The sequence below is a fragment of the Physeter macrocephalus genome, chromosome 16, assembly GCF_002837175.3.
Source record: "Physeter macrocephalus isolate SW-GA chromosome 16, ASM283717v5, whole genome shotgun sequence".
In the NCBI taxonomy this organism is placed as follows: Eukaryota; Metazoa; Chordata; class Mammalia; order Artiodactyla; family Physeteridae; genus Physeter; species Physeter macrocephalus.
The window spans coordinates 69,336,010-69,354,205 of NC_041229.1; the positions used below are offsets into that span (position 1 = coordinate 69,336,010).

At 38.8% G+C, this 18,196-nt stretch overlaps 1 protein-coding gene across 1 annotated transcript; it reads right to left on the minus strand.

Moving 5' to 3' along the window:
- Positions 1-730: 730 nt before the first annotated feature.
- Positions 731-3,881, minus strand: LOC102992448 (calcitonin receptor-stimulating peptide 2-like). The gene is given in 3 exon segments (XM_007123747.2): positions 731-895; positions 2,901-3,033; positions 3,796-3,881. Coding segments are annotated over 3 exon segments (384 nt in total).
- Between the last annotated feature and the right edge of the window lie 14,315 nt (positions 3,882-18,196).

Below are 18,196 nucleotides of genomic sequence, written 5' to 3' on the forward strand. Positions count from 1 at the left end.
GATCTCCGCGTCTTACTCTTCCGCCATCTTCTCTGCTCTCCCTCCTTACTGTATCTTCGCTATTTCTTTTCAATAAGTTGCTTTCAGTGCAAATTAAAAGAAATGGAGTTCACCTCCTTGGTGACCTAGGAGAAAAAAAAAAAGTAAGAACTAGAATATTATTACTTATTAGCAGTGAAGCTCTTGTCATGTATTATCTCAATTACTTTTTATATTAATGATACAGGTAGGTAACTTATTGTTGCTTTCAAGTTATATGGGGAAACAGGCTCAGAGAGAGTCAGGTCCATGGTCACATAGGAAGTAGAGGACAAACACAGTATTTGAACCCAAGTCTATGCTCTGAATCCAGATGTACATGACATTGTAGAGAATACTCCCAAAGGGTAGTGTCTTTGCCTTTCAAACTAAAAAACTAGAAAAGTCACAATTATAACTGTAGGGACCAGTGCTTTAAATGAATAGGATCTATATTTCCTGGCAGATCATCTCAGAGTCACTTGGAGACACTGAAAAAAACCAGAAATGGACCCAAATTCTAGGTGCTCTAGCTATTGGGACTCTGTTCTTTCTCTAGACACTGTGGTTAGCACCTTCACTGTGGATTTTTTTTTACAATACAGGACCAGGGAGGGTCAGACTGTGGCCTGCACTCCTGCAATACCCAGCCATCTGCCCTGCCGTCTGAGGTACTAGCGTGGTTGTCTTCTTCCTGGAGTCATTTCACTGCTCAGGCCTGCAGGTCGCTGCGGCGCCAGCCAAAGGCTTTGGAGCCCACGTTGGTGGGCGTGAAGTTGTTCTTAACCACACTCTCAGACCTGCTCAGCTAGCCTGCCATCTTATGGCTCACACAGGTCGCAGTGTTACAGGATCTCTTCTGGGCAGTGATGCTGATCTGCAGGATAGAGAAAAAGAAAAGGCCTGTAAGTGAGAGGCTGAGGGCAGGTGCTACGCCATGGGACCAACATGGTAAAATTACTGCTCTGAGAGGCACCAATGAACTTTAAATATTTTTCCTAAACACAAAATCACCACAGACAATTATAGGGCATTAGGGAAAATGCCACAATCACTCCCCATAGACGTTTCCAAGGGTGTCAGAAAACCCAAACGTGCTCTGGGCAAGAAGCCATGGAACACAGAACTATAGCAGCCAGTCTTTTCTGTACAAGTAAACGAAAGCTTAACCAAGGCTTAGGTGACTAGAGAGATTATCTTGCCACATCCAACCTCATTCTTAAAGACTGTCTAGAAGATGCATCCCATTCACAAGGTACTGAGTACTCCTTAGGAAAAGGAAAATTCCCCTGTCCTCCTGGAAGAGGGAGCGAGTTTGCAGCATCAAGTCTCAGAGGTGCTTAGTGCTCCTGTTTTTGTTACCTGAGGTTGTTCACAGGGACCACCCACTATGCCCTGACTCCAGCTACCCGGGGCTAAAGCTACTTGCCAGACAGGTCCCTGTATCCATGAAGTGTGGGATGTGGCCAGAGCAATAACCACCACAGCTCAGCGGTTTTTAGAAATATACTATTATTCCCCCAATGAAAGCCATTTTCAGAAGCAGGACGGAGAATCTTTGCTATGAAATCCACAGGTACTCACAGGGCTGCCCTCTCTCTCCTGATCTCTTCCTGAATGATTCTCTCTGGCCTGCTCGCCCTCCTCCCAGCTGATGTTCCAGACATCCACTGCCACAAAGAATGCCACTGATACTAGCCCAAAGAGCAGCCAGAGAAGACCACATGCATCAAGTTATAGGAACAGAGGAATTAGAAAGGAGAGGAAGGGGTTGAGTAGGCACCTTGAGGCATGCCAACATGAGGGGTCATGGTCTTTCTCCAATACTCTGGCCATAACCCATTTCTTGCCAGGCATTCTGACCCCAGTTTTAGTTAAGGGGAATGTGTAAAACTTGTTGAGGTCCTATGTGTATGTGCCCAGGACACAGGTACTCAGATTATTGCACTGCTTAGTTCTGGACTTGTCCAGGCTACAGGGAAAAGTCAGGCTAGACAATACCATGCACCAGGGCTGCCCCTGCAGGCAGTCATGCAGAAGGTTAGAATAGGGAGAGGGCACCTGGAGCAAAAACAGAGGGGCAGGAATGGGGGCGGCTCACGCATCCTCCATTAGGAGAACACAGAGGTTCACTGAGCCAGGGCAGTGTGGGGAAGGGCTGCGGGGGGAAGGGGTGACTTTTTCTGGTATTGCACATGCTGCTCAGTCCTTCTTGCTCTGCAGAGAGGTTCTCAGGGCAGATACAGGTGCAGCACATGCCTCTGCCCAGGTACGGCCAGGTCAGGAGCTGGTGTGAGCTCCAAGCTCAGGGTGCACAGGGAGGTGGGGCTGGGGAAGGGTGTCTGGTCCAGTGAGAACATGCACATCTCCACAGATTCTACACACCTAAAGGCCCTGGACCTACCTCAGACACTGTGCTACCTGACAGCATCCTTTGTAAAGGCTCTGGCTTCACCTTGCAAATGTGCAATGAAGATGCCTTGCAGGTGTGAAAGAATATCATGTGCAGGTTAACAAGGAGGGGCTAGATTTCTAAAATCCCCTGAGATACATGGGATTCATTCCCTGGCTTTACTTTACGAGGCTAAACTCCTCCAGTGCTGGGAGGTACCCTCAGTACTGCCAGACAATTTCCGGAGTGAGGGATTCCACAGCTTCCCCCACTGCTTTTAGAAAGGGATCTTTGTACATGTGGTGCAACCATAGTTCCTTCACATGACCTGTCTTCAGTGGAGCCTGTAGAAGAGCTGGGCCCCAGGCCAAGGTGAACAGTGACTGCTTGCTGGCTCCCTATCCAGCTATGTTCTCTCCTACCTGTCAGGATATATCTTCCTGGTAAGCCAGGGGAGAGGGTAAGTGCTGAGCAGAGGGCAGAGCCTTACCTGAAGCCCTCCTGTCTCTTGCTTCAGCTCACGGGCCTTCATCTGCACATAATCATTCATCATTGCAGCCAGTAGTAGGCGCATTTCCTTATTGGTGAGTGTAGCGGGATCAAAGCCATTCTCCAAGGCCCACCTAGGGAAGGGAAGCAAGCCCAATCCTGGCTCTGAGTCCCTGCCTACCCCCACCCCCAGGATAAGCAGCCAGGTTTCCTGGTTTCTGCATCTTCCCCTGAGGATGTGGCTGCCCCAACTGCCAACGGAAGAAATGAGGCCACTGTCTGTCCAAAAATGCTGCTTCACCAGGAGTTAGGCTCTGGTGTGACCTCAAAGAAGTGGTTTGCTGGCAACTGATGGTTAGATTTTCAGGAATTTTTTGAGCTTAGTGTTAAATGCAGCCATTATTAAAAATTAAATGATAATGATAATTTGAATCTGAAAATGGTTTCAGTTTAATAAATATAATTTGAATGAGGATGAGAAATTAGATGAATAGATCACATATCAGATTTAATCACAAATTTATTGGCCAAGTAGTTAGCAGACTAGGATGAAATCCATTTCTCAAATTGTGGTTAAGTTAGTAAATAACTTTGCTAAAGATAAAAGTGTTTGATAAAAAGCAACAAAAGTATGTTGTGAGGTTCAATGAGTTATATGAAATTTATAATAACTAGTACTATATATCTTATGTTTATTTGTAAACTGTGTGCTACACATCTTTTTATGATAAACTTATATATAAGTGTACATTTGTACATTACCACCACCCATCCCCCCACCTCCACCCACCAGGAGCCAGTTGCTAAAGATTCAGCACAAGCACAACTGAGAACACAGAATTGTATGATTCCAGGGGCCATGGGAGGTGAGAGCGCTCCTGGCAGGGCTGTCTCACCTGAATGGCGCTGCCTGCAGCATACCTGCCTGGTTTAGGACCAGAATGCTGAGGACCAGGAATGAGGGGAACTTCCAGAAGCCCATTGCACCTTTCTGCAAGGGAAAAATGACATCACCACCTGCAGCAGTTCAAGTTCTGTGAGCCCACAGACCCAGGCTCTGATCCTGTCTCTGACTCTAACTCCCTGGCGTCCTGACTTCAGGCTGGACATGTCACTTCCTTTCACCATCATTTCCTTCTCAGCAAAATGGACTGCTGGAAGATCCAGTAAGCCTGTAGCATGCTTGGCTTAGCAAAGAAACCTAGTGGGACAACTGGGTGAGGAGGTCTCAGTCCGTAGCCCCCTCCCTGTCACTCCACACATTCTCACATACAGCCTGTTGGCCAGGACTCCTGGAGGACAGACTCCGAGTACCTGTCACCGCAGCTTTTCCCACTGTGCAACCAAGAGCTGTCCTCCTGGTGTGGGGCTTTTGCTCATACCTGGTTGGGGGAGGTGGGTAGGGAGGACATATCTCTGTGGTTGGAATCCCTGAGAAACTGAAGAACCAAATTCTACTGCTCAGCTGCTTCACACTTTGGCAAAGAGTACCCTGTGAGAAGCAAGCTGGCAGAGTCTTAATTTGGAACCCAGGACTTAAATGGGGGAAAAAGGTTCCCAGAACCTGCCACTGGGGCTTGCGTTTAACGGTTACCTGCCCCTCAGTCACTGTACCTATTTGCCATCCGCTTGTGCTGGCCCAGGTTCCGAACCCATTTCCCATGGACCATTAGGAGAGGGATGTGATCCGTAAGCGCACTGTCTGCACAAAGCCATTCCTGCGGCCTGCTCTGTGGATGGTGCCTGGGGAGCTCCAGCATCCCGAAATTGACCTAAGCACGTGTGCCGCAGGAAACAGAGAGACTGGAGCCCGCTTCAGTGCGGGGAGAGTGGAGCAGAGAGTCCACGGACTGAGACCATGCGGTGTTACCTGTGGAAGGATCCTGGGATGAATCGCGGAGTAACATAAATTGTGTGATGAAAAAGACCTAGACAGAAGTGGAAAGAGACCCTGAAGCATGAAATGTCTAGAGTAACCCTCTGGTATTTATTTTACTTCTCTACAGTCCTACTAGGTGTGGGGTAATGTTGGAACATAGGTGGTCATTAGATCATGTATAGCTTATATTAGGAAAGTCATTTTACTGATTTGGCCTTTTTATAAGTCTAGAAAGTAGTAAATAAACTAAAATAGCTTTGAGGCACCTTCCAGTCTTATTCTTTTATTTTATTAAAATGGGGTTGGGAGGGGTGAAGGAGGTGGGTATAGAAGAACAAAGAACAAATGAAGGACATTGTGTGATGGCAATGAGATTTACTTGGAGATTAGCTGGGAGACATTGATGTTTATTGTATTTTAATTTTGAGAGGAACGCCAGCCTGAGCTGCTTGTAAGTGCTTCTGGAAGAAGCAGTCTTCAAGGAAGCCACCTTTCAGTCAAATATAAAATGGGGCTGGTGCCTTGTTTTCTCCCTATGTTTTACAGCTCATGCCCTCATGAGGAATTTTATTCCCTCACACTGCTTCATCCATTCTCTTCAGTAAGCATGCTTATCCACATCTGTGATGGTCCCTGGTCAGTTTTAGAAGTACACAGAAGCTACTCTAGGTATTTTAAGCAGAAAGGCATTTCATACAGGAACTAGATGTTAAAAACTAATGTGTATAGTTCCGGAAGATGCTACAGTTACCATAACCAAAAGGTGGAGACTGAGAAGTCCACACACTTGAACTGTAGACATGAAAATAATCCCGTGGAGCCTGTGATCCAGGTATCAGGACGCTGCCCCCGGTGCTGCCACAACTACCTTTCAACACCAATGACATTCTGGGCCCAGGGATGCTGCTTTTGAACCCCTGGCTTCTTGACTGCTTGCCAGCAGAAAACAGAAGAGCAGGAAGATAGAACTCTCTTACTCTGCCTTCCAATTCTCACATGAGACATCTAATTGGAAAAAATTTGCATTCAGACACTGCCTTTAAGGAAGTGTGGGAAAAATCAATGTTATCCATCACACTAACAGACTGAAAAAGAAAAATCACATGATAGTATCAGTAGATGCAGAAAAGGCATTTGACAAAATCAACACCCATTTATGATAAAAACTCAGAAAACTAGCAATAGAGGGGAACTTCCTCAACTTGATAAAGACTACAAAAACCCTGCAGTAGCTTTATACTTAATGGTGAGAAACTCGAAGCTTTCCCACTATGATCAGGTACAACGATGCCCCGTTTTACTACTCCTTTTCAGAGTCATACTGGAAGTCCTTGCTAGTGTAATAAGGTAAAAAAAGGAGATAAAAGGTATACAGTTTGGAAAGAAAGACAAAACAAAAAAACACCCAAAAGAAACAAAAAAAATCTCCTCCTGGAGCTAATAAGTGATTATAGCAAGGTTGCAAAATACAAAGTTAACATACAGAAGTCAATTATTTTCCTATATACCAACAATGGACAAGTGGGATTTGAAATTAAAAACATAATACTGGTTACATTAGCACCACCCAGAATGAAATAGGTATAAAACTAACAGAATATGTACAAGATCTGTATGAGGAGAACTACAAAACTAATAAAAGAAATTAAATAATAGCTAATAAATGGAGAAATATTCCATGTTCATTGAGAGGAAGACTCAATATTGTCAAGATGTCAGCTCTTCCCAACTTAGTTGATCTACAGATTAAATGCAGTCCCAATTAAATCCCAGGAAGTTATTTTATGAAAGTTGATAAACTGATTCTACAGTTTATTTATTTATTTTTTGGCTGTGCCATGCGGCATGCAGGATCTTAGTTCTCCGACCAGGGATCAAACCCATGCCCCCGGCAGTGGAAGTACAGTCTTAACCACTGGACCACTAGGGAAGTCCCTGATTCTACAGTTTATTAGGAGAAGCAAAAGAACCAGAATAGTCAATGCAATCTTGAAGGAGAAGTACAAAGTTGGAGGATTGATGCTGCATGACTTTAAGACTTACTATAAAGCTACAGTAATCAAGACAGTGTGGTATTGGTGAAAGAATAGACAAATTGATCAATGGAACAGGATAGAGAGCCTGGAAATAGACCCCCCATAATATAGTCAACTGATCTTTGACAAAGGAACAAAGGCAGTGCAAAAGAAGCATGGGTGGTGTTTTTGTTTTCCAGCTGACTGGGAGAGTTGGAAGAATCCTTAGTGTAATGAAACCATTTTCATTATAATAGCCAAGTGCTGTGAATATTCTCAGCCTGTCACAGTTAAGGCTTAAACCAAAGGAATGGATCTCTAATAATGGAACTTCATCTATCAGTGAGAGAAAGTATTTTTTCTCTTAGTGCTGGAAGGGCTTTTCAGATCTTAACACATAAATGATCCTTTACCAACTTTACCTTTGGCCTTCTGGTACCTTACGGTTATGACCATCCAGTAGAGAACAAAACCCTCACTTTTCTATTTATCAGTACTCAGGAATGTGTCATGTTCTCATATGTAATTTTGTAATTGAGATGATCAACTAGGTTGTCCCACCTCAGGCTCTTACTGTCCTCCATTGTGGTGAATCACAACTCTGAGTGCACATAATGGAATGTGCAAAGGAGGCACATCTGGGCTGGTTGTATCACTCTGCACTGCAGGAGCTCTGTGGGGGCAAGCACCAAGTCCCAGGCCAGAGCCACAGCCATCCAAGAACTGGCAAGGAGCCCAGGAGACACTCTCACCTGATGCTGCTCCAGGATGAGTCTTGGAGGGACGGTTTTCAAAGGGCAAGAAAGAGGCTCTCACTGCTGCACTCTTCTCTATTGTAAGTGTTACCATTCTGCACACAGAAATGTCACAGCCCTAGACAGGGTATTCACATTTCTCCAGACACCCATTCCACCCTGCATACTGAAGATGGGATTCTTGCCATGAAACAGTGAAATCTTTCACTTCATCTTTCACAAAACATCCTCGTTGTGATCAAATCCATAGACAAACATTATCGATTGTTTTCTGTCACTCTAAGAACAAATGTAGGGAGCTGTTTCTCTTTTCTGAGCACTGAGAGAACATAATATATGATTACAAGGAAAGCTTTATGTTCTGAGAGACTTTTAGTGATTCTTGAGACCACCCCTCCTTATTATCCCCCAAGGGGAGGTGAGGATGGGGGAGGAGGCATCTCATCAGTGCTGTTAGACTGCTTGAGTCATGGATCAAGTTCCCCTTTGCTAATGTAGCCAGGGGAAGAATGCCAAAGAAGGAATGCTCTGTAATTTAAGTGAACTGGAGGTATTTACAGAATGGAAATCAATCTTTTTTGAAATTAAAAAAATGATCTGACCAAGGATCCTCTCCTGATCAATATTATGGTTAGATTCGAGTTTACTGATGTGGATTTCAGGCAAGGATGACCTCAGGATCATCCTTTTTGGATCTTCTCCCTCCTTCTGCTGCCTCCTTCTTCACATAAGGTCCAATCTGAGTGGTGTTCTCATAGGAACTTTCTAATGGCCTGACCCTAGGCTGTTACTTGTCATTTTGACAACATCCTGACCAAAGGCCTTATCTTGGAACATCAGGCAGCTTGAGGGGCAGTGAAAAAATCCTTATTTGGGACTATTATATAGACCTTTGTTATATAAACCTTTGTAATTGTTGCCAAAACAATTGTAAAACATGGATTAGTTAATCAATGAGCATAAATAATATGAGCTCAGTGAGCATGATGAATGTTCACAAATCTGGCTATATGTGTAGGAATGTGTTGCTGAGGATGTCTGAATCTTATTGAAACCGTGGTCTAGAATTCCAGGAAAAGTTGACATCTAGTGGTCAAAAAATTAAAGACAAAGATACACTTATGTCTTTGTCTGTTCAGGCTGCTGTAACAGACTACCATGGACTGGGTGGCTTTTAAACAACAAAAATTTATTTCTTACCATTTTGGAGGCTGGGAAATCCAAGATCAAGGTACTGGCAGATTTGGTGTCTGGTGAGAGCCCACTTGCTGGTTCATACATAGATGGCTGTCTTCTCGCATGGCAGAGAGGCAAAGGAGCTCTCTAAGGTCTCTTTTATAAGGGCACTAATCCCATTCATGAGAGCTCCACCCTCACAAGCTAATCACCTTCCAAAGTCTGTACCGCAAAACCAGTTGGGTGACCTTGGCTCATGCTTAGTGTCCCAGTGGAGCTATTAATACCACCCCCTTTCACTCTCAGAAGGATACCAGTATGGACAGTGTCTTAGTCCATTTGGGCTTCTGTAACAAAATACCACAGACTGGTTAGCTAATAATCAACAGAAATTTATTTCTCACATTCCTGGATTCTGGAAGTCCAAGATCAAGGTGCCAGCATGGTCAAGTGGGGGTTCGCTTCCTGGTTAAATATATGGTTATCTTGTTGCTGTATCCTCACATGGTGGAAGAGCATAGGGATCTCTCTGGAGCCTCTTTATAAGGCACTAATTCCATTTATGAGGGCTCCAATCTCATGGCTTAAGTATCTCCCAAAGGCTCCACCTACTAATATCATCACATTGGGTATTGTGTATGGACACAAACATTTCAGACCATAGGCAACAATAAATCTTATTGTTGCCTAATATATACGTCATTAGTCTAGGGTATGTGGTCAGTCAGTGTAAACTCTGTGATGGTATCATCATTAGATGAGACCTAGTACTATAGAAGACAGGAGAAATAGACTGCACTGGAGGTGAAAAGAAGGAAGACAGATCCCATAAAAAGATAAAGCTGCTGATAGGCAAGCCCTTTATCCTCTAGGCAACAGAATATACTACACCTCTGATATCTGAAATAAATGTGTCAAATATGAGAGGTATGTGAAGTATTTGAATGAGAATGTGTAATTTATTAGGATACATACATATTTATCATTATTCATCCTTTACTAAGTGCAATTTCTTAGCTGCTGGAAGTAGAAAAATGAACAAGAAAAGGATTCTGCCCTCAGGGAATACTAGATCTACTTTAGTGTGTATTAACAAGCTCTCTTCAATCTTGGAGTCATTTTCATAAGCCCAAGTTACAGAAAATCTTTACTTCCCAAATCACTTCCCTTAAGGAACTCCACCACATACTTAGAAAAGGTCTTGAACTCCTGATATATTTATAAAATCATGGAACATAAAAATGAAATCAAAAAATTTTAGGCAATCATCTAGAATTTTCTATCCAACAAAACTCTGAATTTTCTGTAATGATGTAAATATTCTGTACTTGTGCTGTCTGATGCCATAGCCACTAGCCACATGTAGTTATTGAACACTTGATATTGGCTAGGGCAACTGGGCAACTGATTTTTAAATGTTATTGAATTTAAATATAAATTGCCACATAGCTAGTGGGTACTGTTTTGGACAGTACAGATTCTAGGCCTTTTTTGATTCTCAATTAAAATAGTCAAGTTTTTTGCTCTTTTTACTTGGATGTTTTAGCACTGTAGGGGTATAACATATGTCCTAAATGAAAGTGGGTAAATCACCGGAATGACAATTCTGCAATCTCCATATTTAATGGGAGAAATGTATTTATTCACTCAGTCAAATTAGATTTAGTGAGCACAACTGTGCTGGGCACAGTGATGAGATATGGTGTACATGGACTTGCCCCCAGGGGATTATAGGGCTTCAGGATAAATAATTCATCAGTGCTGGTAATGGGTATCATTTAGTGCCCATATTAGAATATTTTTTTCTGCTCTTTTTCCTTTCCCAGACACCAAATCAGATGTATCAGAAGTTTCTGGCTGCTTAAGCCTTAAAGTAAACAGAGGTCAGGCAATATCTCTGTACTGTGGAAAGGGGACTTCCATGTCCTGATGTGACTGAGAATAAGGTATTTAATTTCCTGTCCATTAAAGAAAAATATTGAGAAGCCCAGTCAGGAGAGATTTAGAGGAATTTCTTATGAAGATTAACTTACTGGTGAGGTATTATTTTTAAAAATAAGTAAAAAATGAAATCAAGAAAATGACAGAGACTTCATCTGTTTTCTTTTCTAATATCTGTACATTGGAGGAAGATGTAATGATATTCCTGGCACGTCATTTTGCCCTTCGGAACCGTCAAACATTGTAGATGTGATTAAGTAGAATTATTTAAATATTGTCGTATATCTTTACCTTTCTGGTCAAGCACAAGTTCTGGTTATTATTATTATTTTTTAATAAAGAGTTTTTGTTTTTGTTTTTTGTTTTTTAAAATGTAACCCAAGTGTCCCAAAGTCTCCAGGCCTCTTGGGGTCATTCTTTTATTTAATATTCAAATAAAAATGGCTTAAGCTCTCATTCTACGTAACAGAAAGTTCTAGTTTTAACATACCTTTCGTTTAAGTTTAACTTTCTTTCTTTTTTTTTTTTATCCATGCTTATGTTTCTTAAAAGGATTGGAAAAGGGAGGAGGATTCTACGTAACAGAAAGTTCTAGTTTTAACATACCTTTCGTTTAAGTTTAACTTTCTTTCTTTTTTTTTTTATCCATGCTTATGTTCCTTAAAAGGATTGGAAAAGGGAGGGAGGGGTTTTTGGAAGTATTGTTAAGAGGCCCCGAGCAACTGAGCCCATCATTACTTTAAGCCCTAATTTTCATCTTCCCCAGAGGATACTGTGTCTTGGTAGGGCAGCTGGCTAGAATTCAGGATTGTCACTTAACGGAGAACAGGGTGAATCCAGTATTAATGAACTGTTTTCATGAAGCCTGGGTAGTTCTGTAAGATCCAGGCCTCTGGGGAATCTTTGTTGAAAGAGAGCCTAAAGACCTACCTGTAGTTTTTCCACACTAAGCCAGTAATCCCTTGGATTTGTGGGGGGAGGAGGGGCAGATAATATCATCCTCATCCATTTTAGGAGCCAGGACCTGAGGTGGCTAACCTCTATATTGTTGTTTTTTTAGGTTATTCTTTTTTTTTAAATGAAGTATAGTTGACTTACAATGTTGTCTGAGTTTCAGGTATACAGCAAAGTGATTCAGATATATATAATATATATATTCTTACATATATATATATAATATATTCACATACATATATATTCTTTTTCTTTTTATATTCATATACATGTATATATTCTTTTTCAGATTCTTTCCATTATAGGTTATTACAAGATATTGAATATAGTTCCCTGTGCTATGCAATAGGTTTTTGTTATTTATCTATTTTATATATAGTAGCATGTATATGTTAATCCCAAATTCCTAATTTATCCCTCCTCCCCACCTTTCCCCTTTGGTAACCATAAGTTTGTCTTCTATGTCTGTGAGTCTCTTTCTGTTTTGGAAATAAGTTCATTTGTATCATTTTTTTAGAATCCACGTATATGTGATATTCTATGATGTTTGTCTTTCTCTGCCTGACTTCACTTAGTATGATATAGTCTCTAGGTCCATCCATGTTGCTGCAACTGGCATTAGTTCACTATTTTTTATGGCTGAGTAATATTCCATTGTATATATATACTCCACATCTTCTTTATCCATTCATTTGTCGATGGACGCTTAGGTTGCTTCCATGTCTTGGCTATTGTAAATAGTGCTTCTATGAACACTGGGGTGCATGTATCTTTTCAAGTTAGAGTTTTTGTCTTTTCTGGATATATGCCCAGGAGTGAGATTGCTGGCTCATGTGGTAACTCTATTTTTAATTTTTTAAGGAACCTCCATAGTGTTTTCCATAGTGGCTGTGCCAATTTACATTCCCATCAGCAGTATTGGAGGGTTTCCTTTCTCCACACCGTCTCCAGCATTTATTATTCATAGAATTTTTGATGGTGGCCATTCCTACCGGTGTGAAGTGATACCTCATTGTAGTTTTGATTTGCATTTCTTTAATAATTAGTGATGTTGAGCATCTTTTCATGTGCCTCTTGGCCATCTGTATGCCTTCTTTTGGAGAAATGTCTGTTTAGGTCTTCTGCCCATTTTTTGATTGGGTTGTTAGTTTTTTTGATGTTGAGCTGTATGAGCTGTTTGTATATTAAGAAAAAAATTTAAGTAACATAGAATACAAAGCAAACAACAATTTACTCAAAATAGCCAGAAATAACAAGGTTTAGCATTTGGTAAGAATAATTCCAAACACAACTTTATACCCATAATCAGACAAAACTATGAATACGTAGGTGGTAGGTAAGTAGATACATAAAAACAGTTTTATAAACTAGAATCATACTGTACATGCCTTTTAAATATATTATATTTATCATACTTGAATTGAATACAAAAAATAAGCTGAAGAAATTGCTGAATTGCAGATAAATATTTATTTAACAAAGTGATCATAAATTATTATGAATTGAAGCTATACTTTTTTCCCCATTAATTTCCTTTACTGAGTTATAATTTACATAGAATAAAATGTAAAATGTACCTTTTCTTAGGTAAAGAGTTGTATTAATTTTTTTAGAACACTTAATTTTTAGAGCAGTTTTAAGTTTACAAAAAAGTTGAGAGGAAGGTACAAAGATTTCTCATAAGCCATCTGCCCCCACACACACTAGCCTCCCCCACTGTTAACATCACTCAGCAGAAAGGTACTTTTTTTTTTTTTAACCAAGGATGAACCTACATTGATATATCATAATCATCCAAAGTCCATAGTTTACCTTAGGGTTCACTCTTGGTGTTAATACATTCTGTGGGTTTGGACAAAAATACAATGACACATATTTGCCACTATATCATACAGAGTATTTTCACCTTCCTGAAAGTATGAAACTATATTTTCCATTTTTTTTTTACTGCGTGTTCCTTTCCAGTAGGAAAACAAAATTTAATTAACAGAAAGTTTGAAATACGCATATTTAAAGCAAAGCCTTGCATAAAATGTGCCACATTATTTTAGGAGAAATTTTATTGAGAATAAGATGTTATATATCCCTTTGTCATTTTCCCCTCAATTTTATTAAGGTCTAACTCACATATAATCAAATGCACTCATTTTAAAAATATAGTTTGATGAGTTTTGACAAACGTATACACCCGTATCATCACCAACATATTCAAGATATAAAACATTTCCATCACCCCCAAAGTTCTTTCTTCCCTTTCCCAGCCAATCCCTCTTTCCTACACCCTACAACCAGTGATTTGCTATCTGTCATAGATTAGATTAGTTTTCTAGAGTCTCCAATAAATGGAACCATACAGTATCTACTCCTTTATCTGACTTCTTTTGGGAACTTATCCATGTTATGTGTATCAGTAGTTTGTTTCTTTTTATCGCTGAGTGTAGTTCATTGTATGATTATGCCATTTTGTGTTTATCCATTCACTTACTGATAGGCATTTAACTGTTTGCATTTTTTGTCTGTCATTAAAAAAAAACTCCTGTAAACATTCTTGTATATATTTTTTGGGGTGTAAAAATATGTTTTAATTTTTCTTGGATAAATACTTAGAGTGTAGTTGCTAGGTCATATGGGAAGTGTATGTTTAGTTTTGTTTAGTTTTATAAGAAGGTGCTAAACCGTTTTCCATGATTTCATTATTATAACATTTTACATTCCCACCAACTATGTACAAGGATTTTACTTTCTCCTCATCCTCACAAACACCTGGCATTGTTCACTTTTAAAAATTTTAGCCATTCTCCTGATTTTGTATTTGTATCTGATTGTGGTTTTAATTTGCATTTTCCTTATGACTAATGACATTAGCTACTTCTGATGTGCTTATTGGCCACTTGCATAGCTTCTTTTGTAAAGTGTTTTTTCAAATCTTTTGCCCAGTTTTTTAATTGAGATTTTGTCTTCTAACATTGAATTGTAAGAGTTCTTTATATGTCTGTATATGTTGGATACTAGTCCTTTGTCAGATATATGTATCATGAATATTTTCTGCCAGCCTATGGCTTTTTTTTAATGCTGCCTTTCAAAAAGTAGATTTTAGTTTTTATAAAGTCCAATGTTTCATGTTTTTTGTACCTTATCTAAAGAAATCTTCAACTACTCCAAGCTTGCAAGATTTTCTCCTATGTTTTCTTTAAATTTTATCGCTTTAGTTTTTATGTTTAGGTCTATGGTCTACTTGAAGTTAATATTTGAGTATCATAGAGATCAAGATTTCTTTTTTTACCATATGGTCGGCCAGTTGTTCCAGCACCATTTGTTGAAAAGATTATCACTTTCCCATTGAATTGCCCGGAACTTTTGTCAAAAATCAGTTGACCACATATGTGTGTCTATTTCTGTATTATCTATTTGGTTGTTTTGTTCTATATGATTATCTTCACTACATCACCACACTGTTATAATTACTGTAGCTTTATATTAAGTCTTGAAATCAGGTAGTGTTAAGTCTTCCCAACTGAATCTTCTTCAAAATGGTTTTGGCTATTCTAGCTCCTTTACAGTTCCATTTAAATTGTCAAGTTTGAAAAAAATTCTGTTGTTAGTTTGATTGGCATAGCACTGAATTTATAGATCAACTTGGGAAGAATTAAAATCTTAGTGATATTGTCTATTCCAATCCATGAACTCGACACGTCTCTCCATTTATTTGGGACTTCTTTAGACCTTCTCAGGAGTGTTTTGTAGTTTTCACTAAAAGTTTGTAAGTGTTTTACATTTGTTGATGTTATTGTAAATTTCAATTCCCAGTTGTTAATTATTTGAATATGGAAACAAATTGTTTACCTCTCTGAGTGCTTTACATGAATCCTCTAACTTATATGTGCTGCATTTTAATTATGATTTAGTTCAGAATATTTTCTTGTTTTCCCTATGATTTATTCTTTGAGCTATGGGTTCATATGAATTATAAAATTTAATCCCCCAATATTTGGGTATTTTGAGATTTTTTTAGTTAGTAATTTCTAATTTAATTCCCTTTTGATTTCAGTCTTTTAAAATGTATTGAGACTTAGCTAATGGCCTAGCATCTGTTCTATATTGATAAATGCTCCATGAGTACTTAAAAAGGACATATAGTCTGCTACTGATGGGTAGTTTTCTAGAAATGTCCACTAGTTCAAGTTCTTTGATAGTGTCATTCAGTTCTTCTATATTCCTATTGATTTCTGTACTTTTTATATTAATAACTGAGAGAAGAGTTTTGGAATCTACAGCTATAATTTTAGATTTATTTTTCTTTCAATATTATCATGGTTTAGTTTTGTGTATTTTAAAACTTCACTATTATCCGTTCAAGAATTTTTTTCTCTTCTCCTTTTCATCTCTAAGACCCCAATTACATGTGTGCTAGACTGCTCGATATTGTTTCACAGATTACTTAGACTCTCCTATTTATTTTTACTGTTTTCCCCTGAGTGCTTCATTTTGGATATTTTCTATTGCTTTGTCTCCTAGTTCACTGACCTTCTTTATCTTTTGTGTCTAATTTATGGTTTATTTAATTCAGTGTAATTTTCACTTCATGTATTTTATTTTTCTTCCCTAGCAGTTCCATTTGGTTTTATTTTTTTAATTCTTCCATTTCTCCCCTCATTATGTTCACATTTTTATTTAAGTTCTCAGGCATATTGAACATATTTATAAAAGTTATTTTATCATTACTGTTACTAATTCCATCAATTTTATCATTTATGCATCTGTTTCTATAAAATTAATTTTTTCCTTGGTCACATTTTTCTCTGTCTTTGCACATCTAGCCATTTTAGTTGGATGCTGGACATTGTAAATATTTCATTGTTAAGTGCTGGATTTGCTGTGTTTCTTTAAAGGTGTGGATTTTGTTCTAGTATGCAATTAAATTACTCATGATTTAGTTTGATATTTTCTAGGCTTATTTTAAAGCTTTTTAAGGATGTGACTAGAGTAGATATTTCTATAGTACCAGTTTAGCCCCAAATGTGACTCTTCTAGGGTCACAAGTAAAATGCCATGTGTATTTAACAAAGTCTTTCTGCTCTGGTGGGAAGGAACTTGAATAGTCCTGGCCCTGTATAAACTATGGGCTTTTGGCTTTCACTCTGTGGTAATTGTTTTTTCTCCATTCATCGTCCTTCATGCAGTCTTGTTGAATTTTATGTTGTGCATGGACAGATTAGTATTAAGTCAAAGGCTGACAGATATCCATATTCAGATATCTGAGACTTCTTCTGAATATTCTACTACCCCCTTCTCTGTAATATTCTACTCTGCAAGTTCTAATTGCCTTAACCACCCTAAACTCTAATATCTGTCTCCTCAACTCAGAGAAGACTCTTCAGACTTTGAGTTCCCCCTTCCTGCACTCATGGGCCAGAAATTGTCTACTTTCTGAAAGCTGGAGCTATTGCATGACATATATCATTTATTTATTTTCTTTCAGGCAGGGATCATAACCCTTCACTGGTTGTTGTCCAATGTCCAAAATCTTTATTTAATATATATTTGGCCAGGTTTTTAATTGTTTATGATTGAAGAGTAAGTCCCAAACCGTTTACTCCCTCATGGTTCTAAGTACAAACCATGGTATTTTTGTTGTCTTGTGAAATAATTTTTTCCTAGTGGCTTAGTTTTAGTTCTATGTTCATATGGTGGTTATCACTTGTCATTTTACCTCTTTGGGTTCTTAATTTTGAATCAGCTTTTGCTTAGCTCCTTTTATCAGTCTGAAGTGCTTTTTGTTGAGGGGCTCATGGGTGCTATGTGTCCAGAGAGTTTCATGTTTGAAAATATCTCTTAACCTTTTTACTTGAAAGACAACTTATGTGGGTTTAGTTTTGTCAGTCACATCCATTTTCCACTTTTAATTTATAGACATTTCTCCATTGTCTTCTGCCATTGAATGTTACTGTGAGAAGTCAGTCTGATATCCAGCTCACTTTTTAAAAAAAATTAATTTATTTGGTTGCACCAGGTCTTAGTTGCAGCAAGTGGGCTCCTTAGTTGCAGCTCATGGGCTCCTTAATTGTGGCATTGTAAACTCTTAGTTGCAACATGCATGTGAGAGCTAGTTCCCTGACCAGGGATCGAACCCAGGCCCCCTGAATTGGGAGTGCAGAATCTTACCATCTGTGCCACTAGGGAAGTCCCTCCAGCTCACTTTTAAATTATTTTATTTTTTGCTCACGTATCTGAAGACTTCTGTTTTTATCCTTAAAGTTCAATAATAATCAGGATCTGTCATTGATGCCCTGTATAATTTTTTTGGTGAGGTATGTGGTATACTGTTTTAATCTACAGATTTTGATTTGCAGATTTTTTTTTATTGCAAGGAATATATATATATATATATATTTTTGATGCCCTGTATAATTTTTTTGGTGAGGTATGTGGTATACTGTTTTAATCTACAGATTTTGATTTGCAGATTTTTTTTTATTGCAAGGAATATATATATATATATATATATTTTTTTTTCTCTTTGTTGGGTTCACCATTTAAGGGACATCTAAATATCTTAATATGACATAGTCTTTCTTTG